Consider the following 18951-nt stretch of genomic DNA (forward strand, 5'->3'; position numbering starts at 1 on the left):
TATCACTTCAGTCTACTGAATCATATGGATGAAATTAATACTTGACTAATTATTTTTCTTTTCATTAGTAAGCAAACCCTAAAGAATACCCAGTGGAGCATTTAAAAAAATAAATAAATAATCCCTCATAGTAAAAATCATCAAGAATTATATAAAAGGAAACCTGTGAAAAGAAAAAGTGAAAGAATTCCAGCCTTTTGAAAGCAGTAAATATGAGAAATAGAACTTCATCAATATGATCCTTATAGCAAATAGAATCACTTATTAGTTGTGAGTCTGGCAACAGATGCGTTGCCAGTCTGCCTGAGTCAATAATTGAAATGTGAAGTCAAAAACTAGGGAGGATTTCAAGACCTAAATGAGAAACTTTTTTGGTTTTGAAGAAAGCAAATCTTGCCTATAACAATCAGCTTGTCATTTCAGGATCTACAGTCTTTTATAGAAAATGGGAATTGGAGAAAGAAGGATGAGAACAGGAGGAATAGATGTCTTGGAGAAATAAAAGTTTGACTTGATGATTCAATAATGAGAAACCTTACAATAACACAGGCTTTTTAGAAGCTTATTTCTAATTTTCTATTTTATCTTCTGAACAGTGCAAGTGGGTATTTATCATTACATGTATTTTAATATGACAGGTCTCTCCAGGCCTCAAGTATTAAAGCAAAAAGCAGAGTGTTCCACCAAATGTTACATTTAATACGTACACTGTTAGAGTGGAATTTGAGGTGTGATAGTCACAAGATGAGAACCACATCGTTCTGGCATCATCCCAAACATTTACAAAACCTGGACGGATGTGGTACAGGTGCTTTATCAGAGCAGTGCTCTTGTACAGATCTCACCCCATGTCAATAACAAAGTTTGTGTTTACCTTTTTCTTCTCATTCAACTCTCATATAATTAGTTAGAGCTGGGCAAATCTCATTAGCCAAGTGTTGGTTTCAGGGAGGCTTTACCCTTTCACAAAATATAGGTATATGTATATGAATACATTTATGTATGTAAATGAATACATTTATGTATATATTTATGTGTATATATATATACATTTATATATATGCATCCACACACATATATATGCACTACTTTTCCTACTCTTCCTTCTTTATCTATTCATCCCTTGTAATCATCAAATTATATGGTCCTCCTCCAGTTTCCTGCCTTACTGACATACCCTAGGTGCTACCTCTCAGAAACAATAGGACTGTCATCCTTCAATTGCTTCCATGGTGGCCTCCAAAATCAGAAATTCAACATCTTCACTAAGTAACAACTCAAAGCAATTTTGTCTCATCAAATAGCCAACAGCATTTTAACTACTTCCCAAAATACAATTCAAGTTCTAAACTCTTATAAAGAGATGGGATTATTTTTTGCCACAAAATATGTGTAACCACTGATTTCCAAGTTTGTTTTTTTTCCCCCTTAGAGAATTTATTCACATTTTCCCAAAATTTACTCATGTTATCAGAGCAGATGCAATTCATCTCTATATAAAATTCAACTAGAAAATTTCTTTTTAAATTACTATGGACAAAAAACTGGATACAAAGAGCAAATGGCTAAAACCTCCTCCCCTTTATTTCAGTAAAACAGATTGCTCAGGGATTCTGTTTTCAAGCATGTGGAATAATCAGCCAGTTCTGCAGTCAGGAATACATATGGAAGAAACACAAAGCAAAATATAGAGGGGGTTGCAAAGACCTTTTTATTTGTTTTCTAAACAAAGAGAATAAATTAGAAATCACTGAGAGAAATCCAGTATCTTTGACGTTTGTATCTGTGTACACAATAGTGAACACAAATATTTGAGTCAATACAGGTAATCTTACTTGAGAGGGAATTGGCTTATATCCAAAGGAATATAATGAAGAGGAAAAGCAAGAAATATGTATTACAAGTATGTAAACAGGACCTCACAGTGAACCATTTTATAAGCAGAAGATGTTTTGTAAAATAAATTTTTGCAGTTCTTTGATCCTAGTCTGATCCTAATGAGCTTCTTCCCTTCAATATATCAAAATATTTCAGGATGGAAACTTGGCTCCATGGTCACACTAACTTTTAATGGTATTCCTGTCCAGGTCTCTCTGTCTCTTACTGCCAACAGTGAATCATGTATCAGGGACTAGGCATTTCTACAGTTGTTCTGTTAATATGATTTTCGTATTGATTTTTGGAGCTAAAAAATAGGAAAATGCAGTGGAGGGGAAGAAACATAGCAAACCCCCCAAACTACTAACATCAAGAAAACACAAATCCCAAGAGAAAGAAAGGCTTGGTCCCTGTAGCTGGCCAGGCTTGAAGACTGAGAAAGCAGCTTTTTTACTCATGTGGAGATCAACAGTGAAAATGGCAATATCATTATTAATATATTGCTATGATAAGATGTCCTGACAAATGGGGATGCAAGATTTTGCTATCATCCTTCCAAAGTACTGTAATCTTATCCTAAGAAGTAAAACTAACAGAAAACAGAATTGCTCAGAAAATACACCACAATTCAGTCTCCTCCTTGGGACAGTAACATGTGCTGGCAAGCTTGTAAGTGATGATTGTAATGTAGCCTTTCCTTCAATATTTGGAATAACCAGAAACTCAGACTGATTTCAACTATTTTAACAACAGCCTTTTCTGTGAACAAGATTTGATGATTAAATATTTGGAGCAGCTGGAGTCACACTGCTTAGAAAAAAAAAAAAATAGAAAAAAAAAAAGTCTTTAGAAATCTTTCATCAATTCAATCACATTACAGTCAAATTATTTTACTTATTGGAGAGCTGTGAATTTCTTTGAAGACCACAGATGTGGTCGTATCATTTGACTTTGGGCTTAGGCTATTAAAAAGACAGCTCTACTGGTGCCATATGTTTATAGTGAAACTCAATAACTCAAGCCATTTTGTAGTCTGTATTTAATTGATCATTATTATATTCAAACACATCATTAATATTTGAGCCAAAACTAATCATTTTTATGGAAAAAATCTAAAAACAGAACTGAAAAAGTGACTTCGAATCATATGAATAATTTAAATTCTTTAAATTTCATGTCAAAAATACATTGAATAGTTTGAGGTCCTTTAAATGTCACCCTATGGTGACTTTTTTATTGGCATCTCCTCACTTGGCAAGCATGTTAAGCACTGAACCAATGAATGAAGTACTCCCCAGCTGTGAGTTTGAGTACATGAAACCGTCCAGTTCTTCCTCTCATAACCTAGGAGATTCAGAGTTAAGTGGAAAGTGATGCAAAATGACCTTCTGGTACTTCTGTAATTTATAATGTTAGCATCTCAATGACATAAACTTGTCCTTGAATTAGAAAAGCAAACCAGAAGTTAATAGTTATACAGCTAATGCTCACCTCTATACTTCAAAAAATCTTAGGCTGCAAGCCTGTTCTATGGAAAGCCTGCAGCACAGTAATCCATGTATACTTGAAATTATGATAAAAAACATATTCACTATCTATCAAGTATGTTTGATATACAATATTTTGCCACCAGACTATTAATATTTAAATAAAATTTGCTAGTATTATTGTTTTGTGCTTGTAGTATTGTTTTATGAAATACAATGAAAAATAAAAATATTTGGCACAATCTTGTAAAAAGTAGCAAAATATTCAAAGGAATAAATTCTTACATTAAAGAATAAAAAAAAATATAGTTTGTATGTATTACTTAAATTCTTGTACTATAACTGTTTTTATACCAAATTCTGAAAATATTTCTATTTTAAATAGCACTTTTAGGTATATATATTATATATTCTGGAGAAGAGAATACTTAATACTCACTAAAGTCCCTCCCAAAACAAAAATTATTTCCAGCATATAAGCAATCCTGCCTTTCATTTTCCTTTTTCAGGTGGAAACAAATCTCTTAGGTACTTATTCTGAAGACAGGCTATAGGCCTTGGCTTCCTGTACCCGTAGAAAAACTAACATAATACAGTCCATCACCTGAAATTCTTCTTAAGTATGTGTCCAACAACACTTTAAGAAGGACAGATATTATTGTCAAATATATACTTAATAATAAGACACATATTTTGTTCACATCCACCATTAGGTTTAAAACATTTGAGGGTGAGGAATTACTATGAATAGCTTGAATTTGAATCACTCAGTCTCAAGTCACTAAATGATTGCTCACTGAAACATGTCTGAAATTGCCAGCTTTATCACATAAGCATAAGATAAAACCATGAAGTTACGTGCAGGATGGATGGAGATCACATATGCAGCAATGTTCTCTAATTCATTTAACCCTTCGTAGCTGCCAGAACAAATATGATAAAATAAGACTGTGCTGTTTCTTTTACATTACAGATAAATTGTTTCAAAAATTGCAGATAGGTATTTTAAATGGGTTGAATCACACCATGGGAATATGTATTTCTATTTGTTGATTAGAGCTAGGATCTGAATGGCTTAGATTAGATATCTATTTAATTAGGTGTATAACTAAAACAAGAGGAAATTTATTCTAGCATAGGATTCAATAACATGTATACACAATTATTTGCTTTGCATGCAAGCCAAAAATTTATGTGCACATAAATCTGCAGTGTTTAAGGGTAGCACTTCAAGACTAAGATTTAGGTCATCCCCACTTGGATTATACAGATTAAAACACAAATCCTGTCACTGTATCTGACTCCAAAAGTCCAGAATTTACATTTATGGATAAAGATTTGTTTTTCATTAAGATTTTCATGTCCATTTAATATGAAGAAAATAGACTTCTAAGCTTTTTATTTCTGGCTCAACACCAGTACATTCTTTTCTTGCTAAATTGTGCAGAATACAATGAGTCAGATTCTACCAATTTTTATTGTGTCCATTATATAGCTATACAATCTTCTTACTTTAAGGAAGAAACGAACCATGTCTTTGTATGGTTAATTTCATGCATTGTAAATTTCAGAAAAATTGTTCGTTTATCATATTTAATCAAAATAATAGTGAAAAATAAATTCATACTCAGTTATTCAATGCACATTGAATGAACATTGAGAATATTCAATTTCTATTGTGGTAGGAGGGTGCATTAATTTGTTTCAAGCACAATGCACACAACCTATGTATTTTTCTGGGTCTAAGCAACCTGACTCCATGCTTAACCCGCTTCAGTGCTCTTCATTAACTCTCAAAATTAAATTTAAAAAAGAGTCAAATGAAAGGACATACACCTGTCATGCTAAGTCCACTCAGAGAATTTTCAAATTAAAACAATATTCTGACAATGAGCTAAATTAACATAAAGAAGCATTTATCACAATGTTTTTAATGTTTCCATATTGAAACACTCATTTTCATTCATTCATTAAAATGAATTACTTCAGTAATTTTAATTAAATATTACATATAAATATTATCTTTATCAAGCTTATTTTCTCTGAGATGAAAAGTACTTATGCCTGCCTGATATCCTTTGATATCTCTCTGTTTTGGCCAGGGTTTCTAAAGTCTATCATAGATGAAACTCCTGCTTCTGTACTTTTGACTGAAACTTAATTGGCTGACTGGAGAAAATGGAAGAAAAGGACTCCCAAAAACTTTTTAATGCTGAGCTCTTGAAGTTTAGCTTCAAGAATTTACAAAGAATTATACTAATCTAACATGTACAAGATCCTTTGAAAACATTGCAGTAACAGAATGGTGTTAAGAGAAATGACAACACCAGAGTTAAAAGAATACTAAAAAAACACGTCAAGATGTGAATTTTCTATCAACTATTGGTATTACTTATACATCAGGTACTTCTTCCTATTGTTCACAATAAATATTTGTATGTACATCCTCAGAATTCCATGTTGGTCACTCTATACTTTAGAAAACTGAAAACTGAAAAAGAACCAGAAAACTGCATTACTCAATTAAAATGGATGCCATTAAATATCTCAATTGCGATATATGTTTTTAAAATATTTTTAGTTTTTATACGAAGTGCTCTGTGATTGTAAGTTTTTGTGTTTTTATGCAAAAAAATTTGCGAAAAAATACAAAAATATAGACTTCTTTTCTTTAAAAATAGTTTTACAGTTACATAAAAATGTGTAAATAAATAAATGGTCCCTTTTCTTGGAAGTCATTTTGATTTGAAGTCTTTTTTTGGGGAAGGAAAGATGAGCTGACTTACATTTTATAAAATACAGGGTACAAGCTGGATCACTGTCTCTTTCTTCTGAAATTAGTGTCTTGAACCTTTATACAGTTGGATACTCTAGTATTTGGAGCAGTCTTTGTGGTTTTGCTCCATCTTGTTGATAAGTAATAATTTTTTCAACAGTGCAGTCTAACAGACTTTAAAGTGGTTGCTTGTATAAAAAGAGGGTAGGAGCAGAATCAGATTCGTGGCTATGGTGGCATTTTGATATTCTAGATCATTCTTTCATTTCTATCTCCCCTTCAGCAAAGTATTGCTTAATTCAATAATTGTTTAGTTTATGCTTAAAAATATTGATGCTAGCTATTTAGCCAGACATTTCCATCCATTTTTACTTAAGATGGAGAGTTAAACCTTCCACATTTTAAAAATGTCAATCCATATGCATCTGGCACATTTCTTAAATCATATTAAGATATACACAGCAGTGATGATGGATTCAAGTTATTAAAACAAATGTTTTACTGTAATTCAGCTAAGTAATACCATAAATACAATTTGGTTCTCATTCCCTCTTGATGTGAGGTTGTCATTTGGCACATTCTGCTCCTTATGATCTACCCTTGCCTATATTTTTCTTTCTAAATGTAAACTGAGTTTGTAATCAAATCAAACAGTACTGAAATAACTTTACTATGACATGACTGCTAAGGTGTCTAACAATTGTAGCTGCAGAGAGTTGTCTAAAAGAAAACACATTGACGCCATTGTTTGCTCTGTGTCTATTTTCACTGGCAGAATAAAATCTGTATGTTTACCTTCCAATACCTGGTAAAAAAAATCATTCTTTCAAGGGTATTATTAATAATAATAACAATAATCCCAAAGTTCAGCTGTTCGGTTCTATTTCTTTCTTTTCTATGTTGCTAATATGGAATAACTCAGGTCTATCTCCCAGAAATTCAAGACAAGACATAAGCAAAAGCAGAAAATGACATAAATGTGTCTGTGAATATAAGCCAGTTATTCAGGAATTGAAGAGAATAGTGGAATTAAATTTCCCTGTTTGCAGTAAGCAAACTGGATCTACTTTATTGCCATAATTCTAAGAGATCTTGTCCCAAAATATAATTCTTATCAATAAAATTCTTCCAATTTTTTTTAGTATTATATTTTCCAGTACATGTAAAGCAAACATTTCCATGGAAATCATACATTTTCCCAATCAATGTTTCGCTTCTAAGTAGGAAGATATAGTTCTGATTTAAATTTCATAATTTTTGATGGCAACTGAGAAAATACATTTATTTTCTGATAGCATAGCTGAAACCCACACTCACATACATTACCATATATGTTCAATCTATCTTTTTGTTTTAACAAAAAGGAAAGCCATTTGCTGAGGCCAGCTAAAATGAAATTTATTTTACTGTTAAAAATATTAATTTTAAAAAGACGTATAGATGACAACACTATACAGAGTAGAGCATAAAAATTAGATCATGTCCATCAGGGCAAAAAAAAAAATTTTCTCAAACAGCTGTATTTTAATTTTAACCAAGGCATATTTCAGGATTGAACAATTAACAATCATTACACCACTTTAAAATATCAGTGGGAGAGTGTCAAAGAAGCTGAGTCTTCCATGTTTACAAAAGATTTTGCCTGTGGCACACTGTGTGCTTTTGTGAATCATTTATCTTGTAGCTTAAACCTGTCATGGTATGAAATATTGCAACTATGATTCTGCATGACAGAATAATGAAACACTGAGAAAATTCCACATTGAAATGACTTTTCCACAGAATTTTTGACTTGAGAACCTGAGAAGCTAGAGATGAAATAGGTTTCTTTTCAGTCCATCAAAAACTAATCCAGGCCAATGAGTTCCCTTCTACACACTGAATATGTTATTACATTGTTTGTGAGCTTTGTCTATACTGACCAGGTTTTCACTATTTTTTTTTTCTTCTAATTGTTCTTTTTATAAGTTCTCATATAACTGTATTGGATACCAGAAACAGTCCTTGAGTTTCCATTCAGCAAATATTTGATTGCTGCATTTCACATTGAAATTTGGAGCCATAGAGAAGGTGACAGATTTGTTGCTCTTTTCTTTAAGAAAATTAAATGATCTATATCAGCAATTTTGTTGAAGTTGCTTCAGCTCTTCATTCTAAAAAATGTTTTTTGACTCTTTTTTGTTGTGAATAATCTCTGTCAAATGATGTGATGCACACAACCAAGTGAATTGAATATGAAATCTGGTGGTTTTTTCACAGGCCAGTTTTTTTGTGACCACCTTGTTAGTGAGTGATCTCTACATACCAAGAATTGCAAGTGAAGACTCTTAATGCAATATCTTCTATCAGGACCCAAACCAAAAGAGTTACAGGAACAAAGTTCCTACTTACTAAAATTAATCTGAAAGACCTCAGCATTGTAATTTTATGGCTATTCTTCTCTGAAACTGTACTTAAATATATTGATGAGCGAGAGGTAAAATCTATTAGATAAAACACATTCATTACTCACACTGTAAATTTTCAGACTGAGACAAATAATTACATCAAATATAAAAAACTTAAATTAAATAAGTTGTCAGAATTACCTTGGCTTTCTTAAAGATTTTTACTGGAACAATTTTAGTAATGATAGAATACAGGAAGAACCCAGATCAGAAAAAAATCTATATTAATAACTTACCAAAAAATTACCAAAAACACCAGCGTACCATTCAAAGAAAGATTCAGATTTTAAAATGTGATCTTCCGGGTGCAAGGAATTCTGCTTCCTATTTCTGTATGAGTATCACTGGAAAAAAGTAGCTAAAATGGAAATATCTCTTTTGGCACTTGTTTTATTGTGTCATGGCATCCTCATTTTGAGTGGTTACTACCAGATATATTTTTTACATTTCTCTTTCAACACACTTTGGTTTTCCACATGCACAAAAGTGGATCAAATATGATCCATGATATATTCTACAGATACCTGAACTAATTGTCAAAATACACTATTTAAATACAAGAAAAAAAGTAAAGGTCTATCCCAAGGTAGGACAGACAAAAAGTTTGATATTCTATCATATTTATATTGTACAATATGTCACTGAATCCTTGCATGATAAGCTTAAGCATATCTAAACCTTTTTTTTTTTTTGCATCAGCGTTTTTTTTTTTGTCTAATCACTATGAAACGGTCAAACAGAATTTATTACTACTGTTACTATCATGCTTAGTGTGTAAGAAAAACAGTATTTCTCAAACTATTCCAAACAACTAAACAGAGCAGTGGGATTTTCCCCCATTTCCATGTGTTGTTTAGGGAAATCTGGCTTTATTTCTGGAAATTACAAAACTACATTTCAATCCAGAATGTCAAAAATATGAAGTACATATTTTGAATCCTTTATTATAGTAATTTTAAGGCCTTACATGTTGACATCTGTTTCATAAACTAAGAAGTATCACTATACTGATATTAAATAAATAATTTCAGATGTTATGAAAATAGGAGGATAAAAACTTTACAATTTATCTAAAAACAATTAGCTGTGTCAAAAGCACATGCCTATAATAGCTAGAAATAAATCAAGAATTGTGCACACGTTTCATTTTTTCTTAATATTTTTGGAATAAGGAGAGATCTCTCCTTAAGCATGACTTAGGAGACAATACTTGTAAAATCTTATTTATTTTGTAATAGTCTATGCACCTCTACAGTATACACAAGAATAAGCTAATTTTATACTAAGGGAGTTCAGATATCATGAGTATGGCAGACAGACACACAGACACACAGCAACTGAAGCACTGTCTTTAATTTGGCGAAGATGTTTGCAGAATCAACATGAAGGAAGGTTAGGAAATACCCACCCCCATCCCCAGGCACCTGTTATTTGACTAACTGAAATGTGAGCTGTGGGTCAGAATGAAGTCCTGCTTATCTGAACATAAATCTAAAGCATGGATATTTAAAGTCTAAATGATACTCAATATGTGCCATACTGCTTACCAAGAAGTCAAAGTGAACAAAAAACCATTAGCTGTTATCATAGACATTTAATAATAAAGTGAGATAAAGTAATTCATAAATCCAGGGAGATAAAATTGTCTTTGTATAGGACAGAAGACACCATTAAAATATTTGTCTAGTCAACAGGAAAAATGTTACTATGGAAGTGAAGTTTTAATGGAGGTTCAGAGAATCTTCAAAACCCAAGCAGACACATGCTGCTCTAATTTCATTGGTCAATAAACACTATGCCATTGCCTTATGATGCAGAGAAGCCAAGAGTTAAAAGAGCAACAGTACCAAATATTTAAGATAAACATTACTTCCCCTGCTTACATGGAGTTACTGGAACTATGCTTCACTTTCTAGAGCATAGGCACATGACCTTGGGTGAAAAGAAAGCTTAAGTGGTACCACTAATATATTTGGTTAGCATCACAGTAGTATTCTAAGTTACATGTTAATTATCCCGGTGAGACAAAAATATTGAACACTCATTTCAAAAGATAAAGGCAAATATAAGTGTTCTGAGAAAATAAAGCACTATAAAATGATGAAGGTGTTAATAGAAGTATCAGCTTAAAATATCTTATTCACATTAATAATTTTATGTAAAAGCAACCAAACAAATCATCCAGAATTTTTGAAAGTATCCAAGCAACAAAAAGATATGAATGAGACCAGACCTACTTACCAAATTCCTTAGGAACAGTAATAGAGTAAATACAGTTGTGACCAACACTATAATTCTTGGGGTAGTTTGGTGATAATACAGTCCCTTCAGAACCTGTTGATCGGCTTCCACAGGGTGCTAGAAAGTGAGATAATCAGATTTTAAAAATGTAATATAATTTTAAAAATCAGTTAAAATTGTGTTACAAAGCAGAGCAACATAGAGTCCCCAGGCAGGTGCATTTGTTGGCATATGATATTACAGGAATTTTTATTACACTTCTATACTGGATTAAATTTGTACATCCTGTGACATACTGAGTATGTGCAATTTTCTCATATATCAAATGAGAATTGATGGCACTCTGCCGTTTTCCAGATCAATTATTTTTTCTTTACAATTTATAAACCATCTTAATAAAAGTAATGATGTAGTTTATATGCAGTACGCTATTATTTACAGCATAAAAAACTATTATTCATTCATATGATTCTTTATACTATGACAAGAGCATAGATTATACAGCCCTTCTGCACATTAGTAAATTCTTACTCATGCCAATACACTCATCATGCAAAATAATGTCTACAACTACTGATATAAGAAAGTCCGGATTTCTTGACTGAATATGATATATCATTTTCTTATATCTCAATTATTTATAGCTTTATATATATAAAGTTATGAGCACATACTTTTCTTTATCACAGAAACGTCATGTTTATGCTACCACAGCCATAATATTTGATAAAATGGAAGATAGATACAAATGTTTTTTACCATAATAATGTATTTTTCTAAGCTTTGTAACAAAACTTATTATTTGGTATTATTCAAAATGTCAAGCAAGAAACACTGTTATTTCTTCTCTTTTTTTTTCATTAGATGTACATATATATGAAACATTATTCAATGTTAGTGGTTTCCTATGCCTATTACCCGCTTGTCACACAGACTTAGTAATTTAGGGCTTTAATTTAGATTTAACTCTAATCTATTTTCAAGACTATGGCATCTCTTTAGAATACGTCTTCTCTTTTGGACTATAAAACATTTTTAATGAGTTTAATGTTAGCTTATCTATTTAAAAATTCCTGTTAAGACATGAATTTATAAATGAAGTAGTACTCAATGTTTCATTTGCTAAACACATCTGGATGTGGTTTTTCTGTTTTTTTTTTTTGTTAGTTTTTTTTTCTTGTTTGTTTTTCTTTTTTTTTTTTTTTTAGTTTGTTTGTTGGGTTTTTATTTCTTTGGGGTTTTTTTTGGGTTTTTTTTTAGTTTTTTTTTTGTTTGTTTTTTGTGGTATTCTATCAAAACATCAAGACTTCATACATTATTCTAAATAAGAAAATGATAGTTTTCTTACTACTATTCCAGAAGACTTTATCTCAGTACTTGTCACAATAAATACAAGATATTTATTAGTGTAGCTACAAATCATATATTTTAACATTACTTTTAGCTAATTCACACAAAATGTTTGGTGGAGTACACCATGAAGAACACACATCTTTAAAATGTAGCAAGTTAAGACCCCAACACTTTGAGAATAGATTTATTCAATTTGCATTGGCATGGATTCCTTTCACTATGGTGTAACTTCAGCGTTTGACAGGCTGTGTGCCTGAAACAGGAGCAGACGGCACCTATTGCTCCTGTTTGCATACACAGTTTGGAAATTATTTAATGGATTGGTGTGAAAGTCATGGTTTTTGAAATATGTCAACAGAAGGGTCTTGACCTTTGCTTGTGCACATGTGTATGCAGATGTGGCACTTATATTGGAGCTAAGCTGATCTGTCAGGACCCAGATCAGGATGAGGTCGTGGTGATGCTCAGTTCAGGGGATGGGCACACGCCCTGACACATGGAGTGAGCACTGGCTACCACATGGACACGGAATATTGCCCTCTGTGGCTAAAGGAGTAATCTCAGCGCCTTCCTTCAATCCACCCACCATGTGAAACATTAGAAATTCATGATTTCCTGTGAAAACATATTTAGATAATAGAACTACTGGGCCTTTTTCCAAGAAACAGTTAGTGTCTTGGCTGAGTTTCATTTGCAGAGACTTATTTGCCATGAGCTACTGGAAAAACACAAAGTGAAAAACCTTCACTATTTAAATGTGGCAAATATTTGTGATAAAAACAGATCTCCTTACCAGCTTGTAAGTACTCAAGATTTTCTACTCAAGATTTTGGGTGAAACAGAAGTGAATATGGAAGAATATAAACAACAAAAGCATTAAAATAAGAGAAATAAGATAGTAAAAAACAATTATCCCTAACTCCATTTCCCTCTTTACTGTTTGTGAGTTGAATAATTAAACTACAATCACCAATACCACTGTCCCACTCTAGCAGTCATATAATTATTACACCTTCCCAGCCAGCAGGTATAAATAATGTGAACATTTAGGGTAAAACTACAAGTCCACTAAAGTCAATGGCATTGACAAAAAAGGAAAATAATTTCACCCTTAGTGAAACTTAGAAGTCTTAGTACAAAAAAGCAATACTTAAAATAAATTTACGAGCTAAATATAGTCCTCCGCATATAGTGGACCTTTACTTTACTTTACTTTAAAGAAAAATAAAGATTTTTTTTATACCTTGATTCTTTTTTTTTTATTCTTACAGGTTATACAATTAGTAAAGACATTATCTTAATTGCAAAAAAGGGCTCTTACACTAGTATGCTTAAACCAGAGAAAAATATATTTACCTATATCCAGATCTAGACAAAATATGTCATGATACTTGCAAGGTATTATTATGACAGTTGATACAAAAAAAGCTCACAGAATAATTTAATTGAAAAATGCTTATAGATCTCTAAAAGTCATTAAACCCAACAATTTTTTTCAAATTAAAAAAAAAAATGTCTAGCGCCTTCAAAAATATAAGGGTTCTCATTAATACTGAAGTATGGTTAAATAACTTCCAAGTCTATAAAAGGTGAAGATAATACCATTTTCTTTTACAGTTGATAATTAAAATGTTGATAAGACACTTTGTCTGAAACATCTAAACATTTTTTCCCACGTAGTGAGTTCCATGAAAGTAACATACATCTGCACTGGATTTATAATGGGGATTTATATGTTCACATTAGAGAAGCTGGCATATATCTGTTCACACAAGGGGAGAAGAGGCACAGTATGAGTGCAGGAATTGAAGCAGGATTTCCAGTGAGGATCTTTTAGGTACAAGGTCTTTTCAACAAAAGCTGTCTGCAGCCTTTGCTGCAATGTGCTCGGTACAGACTGGAGTTAGACATGAACTATTTGTCATTCTGGCATATGCAACATATAATCAGCAGCAGTAATTAATACCTGTGTTAAGTATTTCTTTCCTTGAACTTCTTTCCTTAGTCTTCTCATTCTGGATTTTTTCACTCAGCCCTTTCTGAATTTGCTTTTCCCCTTATTATGTCCCTAATTTTCCAACTGCTTCTGTAATGACTCTTTTATCCTCCCAAGAATTCACATTCCTGGGTCTCAAAAACAACTAGTATAAAGGGAAGTTGGTTCAAGATGTAAGCGTCCAGTTGACCTTATCAGGCTATGAAAATGTTAAATTTTGTAAATCATTAGGTAGTGAATCATTTAACTCTTATAGCAGCCAGACGGTCCTCCAAGACATTTCTGGATGTGCCAGGGAGGAGGAAGAGGTTTGCTTGGTATTTTAATAAACGTAGAGAATTCACTGACTGCATTTCTTTCCTTGCATTTTGGGAAATGTTTAATTAAAAAAAAAATTCAAGAAGAAGAGAATTTACCAACCATGACAACATTTCAAAGATGGACATCAAATCATAGTTACAGTGAATTGAAAACATTTACTTGATGCAAACATATATTTTTGCCTCCAGAAAAAAGCTAGCATCAAGTTGTTTGAATAGATGTAAAAGTTCCACTACTACCATGGTAGCCATTGACTTTCACTTCTGCTTAATTCAGCTAAGTAGGTCTCATTGCCTTTGTTTCAGCTTTATAGTGCAAGGATTTATTTAGTTTCCTAATTAATAGAAAGTTAAAGACTTCTAAGTTGTGAAAATCAACTTGCCTAATTATTATGCTCTGCATTGAAAATTCTACCTACAGTAAAAATCTAGCAAACCCATCCATCCACAAATATAAATTGTTAAAACAAACAAAAAAATGCAACAAATGCTGAGAACCATTCCCCTGGGAATGTAAAACATCCCGCAGAATAAAATAACCCAACCTACCAACTAACAAGCAAAAAAAAAAAACAAAAAACCCAAAAAACCTTCAGGAGGCAACGGATATTTTCTAACGTAATTCTCCAATAGTATTTCATTATTTTTTAATAATGTTTGCTTAGACGCTGAAATACTGTGTTCCTTTATGTATTTATTTATGCTCTAGGTTGTTCTAGTTTATTCACCAAAATGTTATGCAGCATGCTGTCCTTGTCCTGCTTTCCAGGGTCAGCAATGGAGCACTAGTGGGAGAGCAAGGGATGCATTACTCGCTATTTCCTTGAAACATTTTTAGCATTAATGGCAAAAAGATCCCATGCGTGCTGAACCTAATGGTATCTTGCCTTGTAAAATAGCATCCCCTGTAGCCCTTGACAAACCCTATCACAAAAACAAGAGTATCACCCATTCTGTATGTAAATTGGCAAGCATTTTATCTGTAAGATTATCCACCTTGATCATTAGTACTCATCTACCTTCGTCAAAGAACTACATTCTACCTCATTATGGCAGTGTATTAATAAATAGAGAATGCAATATAAAATGCATTACCATCAGAGTGACATATTTTCTCAAATTTCGGTAGTTGTAAAAGAAATGTAGCTGAAAACCACAGAGGGAAAAATCACCCAGCAGAACAATAGGTTCTCGTAATCTCTGCCTAACTACTGCTATAAAGTCAAATTTTCTGTGCCTCCAGCTAAACAATACAGTGTTAAAAGCCCCAGTCACGTGCTTATTGCTCATATGCTTTTCATCAGGCCTTTGCAGTTTAACCAAAAGAAAGACTGCACAAGGTGGAAGTTTAGTCAGAAAAAAGTGAGGAGTGGACTACCTAAGTATGAGAATCAGTTGAAAATCTTTTCACCCTTAAAAAAAATAATATTTTTGCTATCAAGTTCCTTTTTTAATGCAGCTTGAAGTTTTAAATTCCTACTCTTGCTTTCAGATCACCTACTTTCTAGCTCCTACAGCTAAGATCTAATATAATTTAATTGTATTTGTAGATTTAAGTGCCATATTGCACCATCCATTTTTAAGCAGCAGTTCTCAATGGAATCAATGGGGAACACTGCTTAAAAATGAATGGCACAATATGGCTTTATGTCATGCAGATAAATTTGATTACACAGCTACAAATACAATCAAACAATAAGAACTGTTATGCATACAGGCTGGAAAAGGAGGGAAAAAATTCCTTGAAGAAATGGTAATGGGATACTCACGTTTTATCTAATGGGTGACTGTTTCAGAATCCAGTCTAAGATATCTAGTGTTCAATTCATCTAAATGAGTAGGTTCGGGAAAATAATTAATGACATGATTTATGTCTATAAAATTTAATATATTATTGTGGTTTAACTCCAGCTGGAAACTAAATACCACACAGTCTTGGTTGCTCATCTCTCCTTGCGGGGGGAGTGAGAGAAATCAAAGGATAAAAGTGGGAATTGTAAAGAAAAGGAAAATAAAAGAGGAATGTAACTCATGAAGACAAGTAATGCAAATGAGAACACTTGCTCACCATCAAGCAACCAATACCCTGCTAGCTACTGATCAAGTGGCCCTAAGCCAACCTTCTCCCTATATTATTGTTGAACATGATGCCATAAGGTATGGAATGTCCCTTTGGTCATTTGGGATCAGCTGTCCCAGCTGTGTTGCCTCCCAGCTTCTCGTGCCCCTCCAGGCTGTTCACTCGTGGGATGGCAATGAGGAGCAGCAAAGGCCTTGACTCTGTGTAAACACTGCTCAGCAGATATGAGAACCCCCTGGTATTATCAAATCCAGAAAAAATCCAAAACAGGTCCTACTAGCTATTGTGAAAAAATGCACTGTATATCAGCCCAAACTTCCACATATATTAAACCACTGGATGCACTTTTTCCTAGTCTCATATAATACAACATCATTCAATTTATCCTTTGTAGTCCAATTATGAGATTTTCTGTGGCAATGACTTCTTGCAGTGGTTATAAGTAAAAAGAAAACAAATACAGTGACTGATATATCACCTTCTAGATATAAAATAATTTTAATGCAAAGGACATTGTCACATATAAAAAATGGTAGACATTGATTCTAAAGTTGTAAGTTACAAATATATTTATTGTGGATATCAGTCTGTAAATGTGAAGCTGATGAAGAACCTAAAGCTGTTTACAATACAATGAATAATACAATGAATATGTAAAATACAATCTGATATAGAAATGTATGTTTTAGTTGCTATTTGGAAAACAGAAATACATTAAAAATAAAAAGACACCAAAAAATACAGAGAGAGAGACAGTGCAACATCATAATGCTGAAAAGCAGTATGAAAGAAAAAATATAATGAAGAATAGAGATTTCCATACTGTAGTCTCTTCAGTCTTCACAATAGAGTTTAACTGTGCAATAAAAACTGATGCAAAAAATGAGAGAGAAACTCAGGCCAATATATGTAAAAGTATTTGAATGTGGTTAGTTAAACATTTTCTAAAGCAGGTCCTGAATCATTAACAGAGAATGGGGAAATTATGGCATTCTTTAAAAACAAACAAACAATACCCCCAAAACAAAACAATAACAAACAAAAAACACCACAAACAAACAGAGAAATTCCAAGTAGCAACTTAAAAAAAAGCATTAGCAAATGTAGAAACACAAGATCAAAAGCAGCTAGAAACTGTTATAGAAAAAACTTAAAAGATCAAAGATAGATTTTCAGTTTCAATGAAACTGCTGTAGAGATAGATCTAAGCTAGCCTTTAATGTAGACATAGAATGCAACATTTTTGTTCCATTTAAGAGCAGTAAAGTCTCAGTAAGAACATCACATCAAGTTTTAGCCATTTAAAGCAAAACACGTTATATTTTCATATTAGCACAAAGTTTTCAAATACTAAGGGGGATTTAGTCTCCAAAAGAGAAGAACGAGAACATGGGAAGTCTGGTCACATTTTGTAGATGTGGTAGATTGAGATAAAGATTAGAGAAATAATTGCCAGCAATTCTAGTATAATAAATTAATTTTAGATATTCTCATAAATACTTTTGGGAAGTTATTGAATTTTTGTATGATTCCTGGAAGAAAGAGAGATATAAATATCTGTCACAATTGCTTAAGGATATCAAAGTAGACAAGAGACAGTAATTATTATAATTGGTTATGGATCTACCCATATTATTTGATTCTAAGCTGACAAGGAAGTTTGTTCAATATTCTTGATGCTGGCAGTACTAAATCCAAAAACGAGCTGCTATAGCCTGATAGGTAATTTAATATTTTCTAGAAGAGGAACTAATAAAGAAAAAAATATTTTCTAGAAGAGGAATCAATAGACAAAAAAAATATTATTAATAAAAGAGTACAAAATGGGAGAACACCTAAAGGCAATTCTTAAAAAAAAAAACAACAAAAGAACAAAAGTCCTCAAGAACCTAAACCTATTTTTGAAGTTTCCTAAACAATATATATTCAATAAAAGACATCTTGTAAGGAGAAAATCAAAATATTAGAATCTGTGTAGCAGACAATTAGCAGAGAAACATAATTAGATACATTTTAAGAAGTATATTTCAAGAGGAAAGTACCTCATTCTTTTAAATAAAGAGAAGCAGCAGAAAATTTAGCACTGCTTTTGGTGTTAATACATAAAGTTTATATAAATACATAAAATGCAATTAAACACACTATCAAATAATTTCTATGTAAATTTATAAAACAGTTCATCAACTTTTAACACCAAAGTCAAATAAGCCAAATAACTTTGTATATTCAGTTTCTGTTTCTTGAAATCTTTTTAAAAAAATAGATGTTTTTCTGAAGATGCAAAAAGATTTTATACAGCTGATTATGAGATACACTTCTATATTCAGAGGAAACTTAACTTTAGAAACAATGCTCTCAAATTAGTGATTAATT

General features: G+C 32.2%; 1 protein-coding gene across 4 annotated transcripts in view; it reads right to left on the minus strand.

The window, feature by feature from the left end:
• Positions 1 to 18951, minus strand: part of CSMD3 (CUB and Sushi multiple domains 3) — a 587774-nt gene that overhangs the window by 131157 nt on the left and 437666 nt on the right. For all 4 annotated transcript variants that reach the window (XM_088178475.1, XM_014870085.2, XM_088178481.1 and 1 more), the window contains one exon: positions 10830 to 10946. In XM_088178475.1, the coding sequence (XP_088034601.1) occupies positions 10830 to 10946 (117 nt within the window). The remainder of the gene's footprint in view (positions 1 to 10829; positions 10947 to 18951) is intronic.

This window comes from Sturnus vulgaris, chromosome 1 (genome assembly GCF_052056855.1).
Source record: "Sturnus vulgaris isolate bStuVul1 chromosome 1, bStuVul1.hap1, whole genome shotgun sequence".
NCBI lineage: Eukaryota > Metazoa > Chordata > Aves > Passeriformes > Sturnidae > Sturnus > Sturnus vulgaris.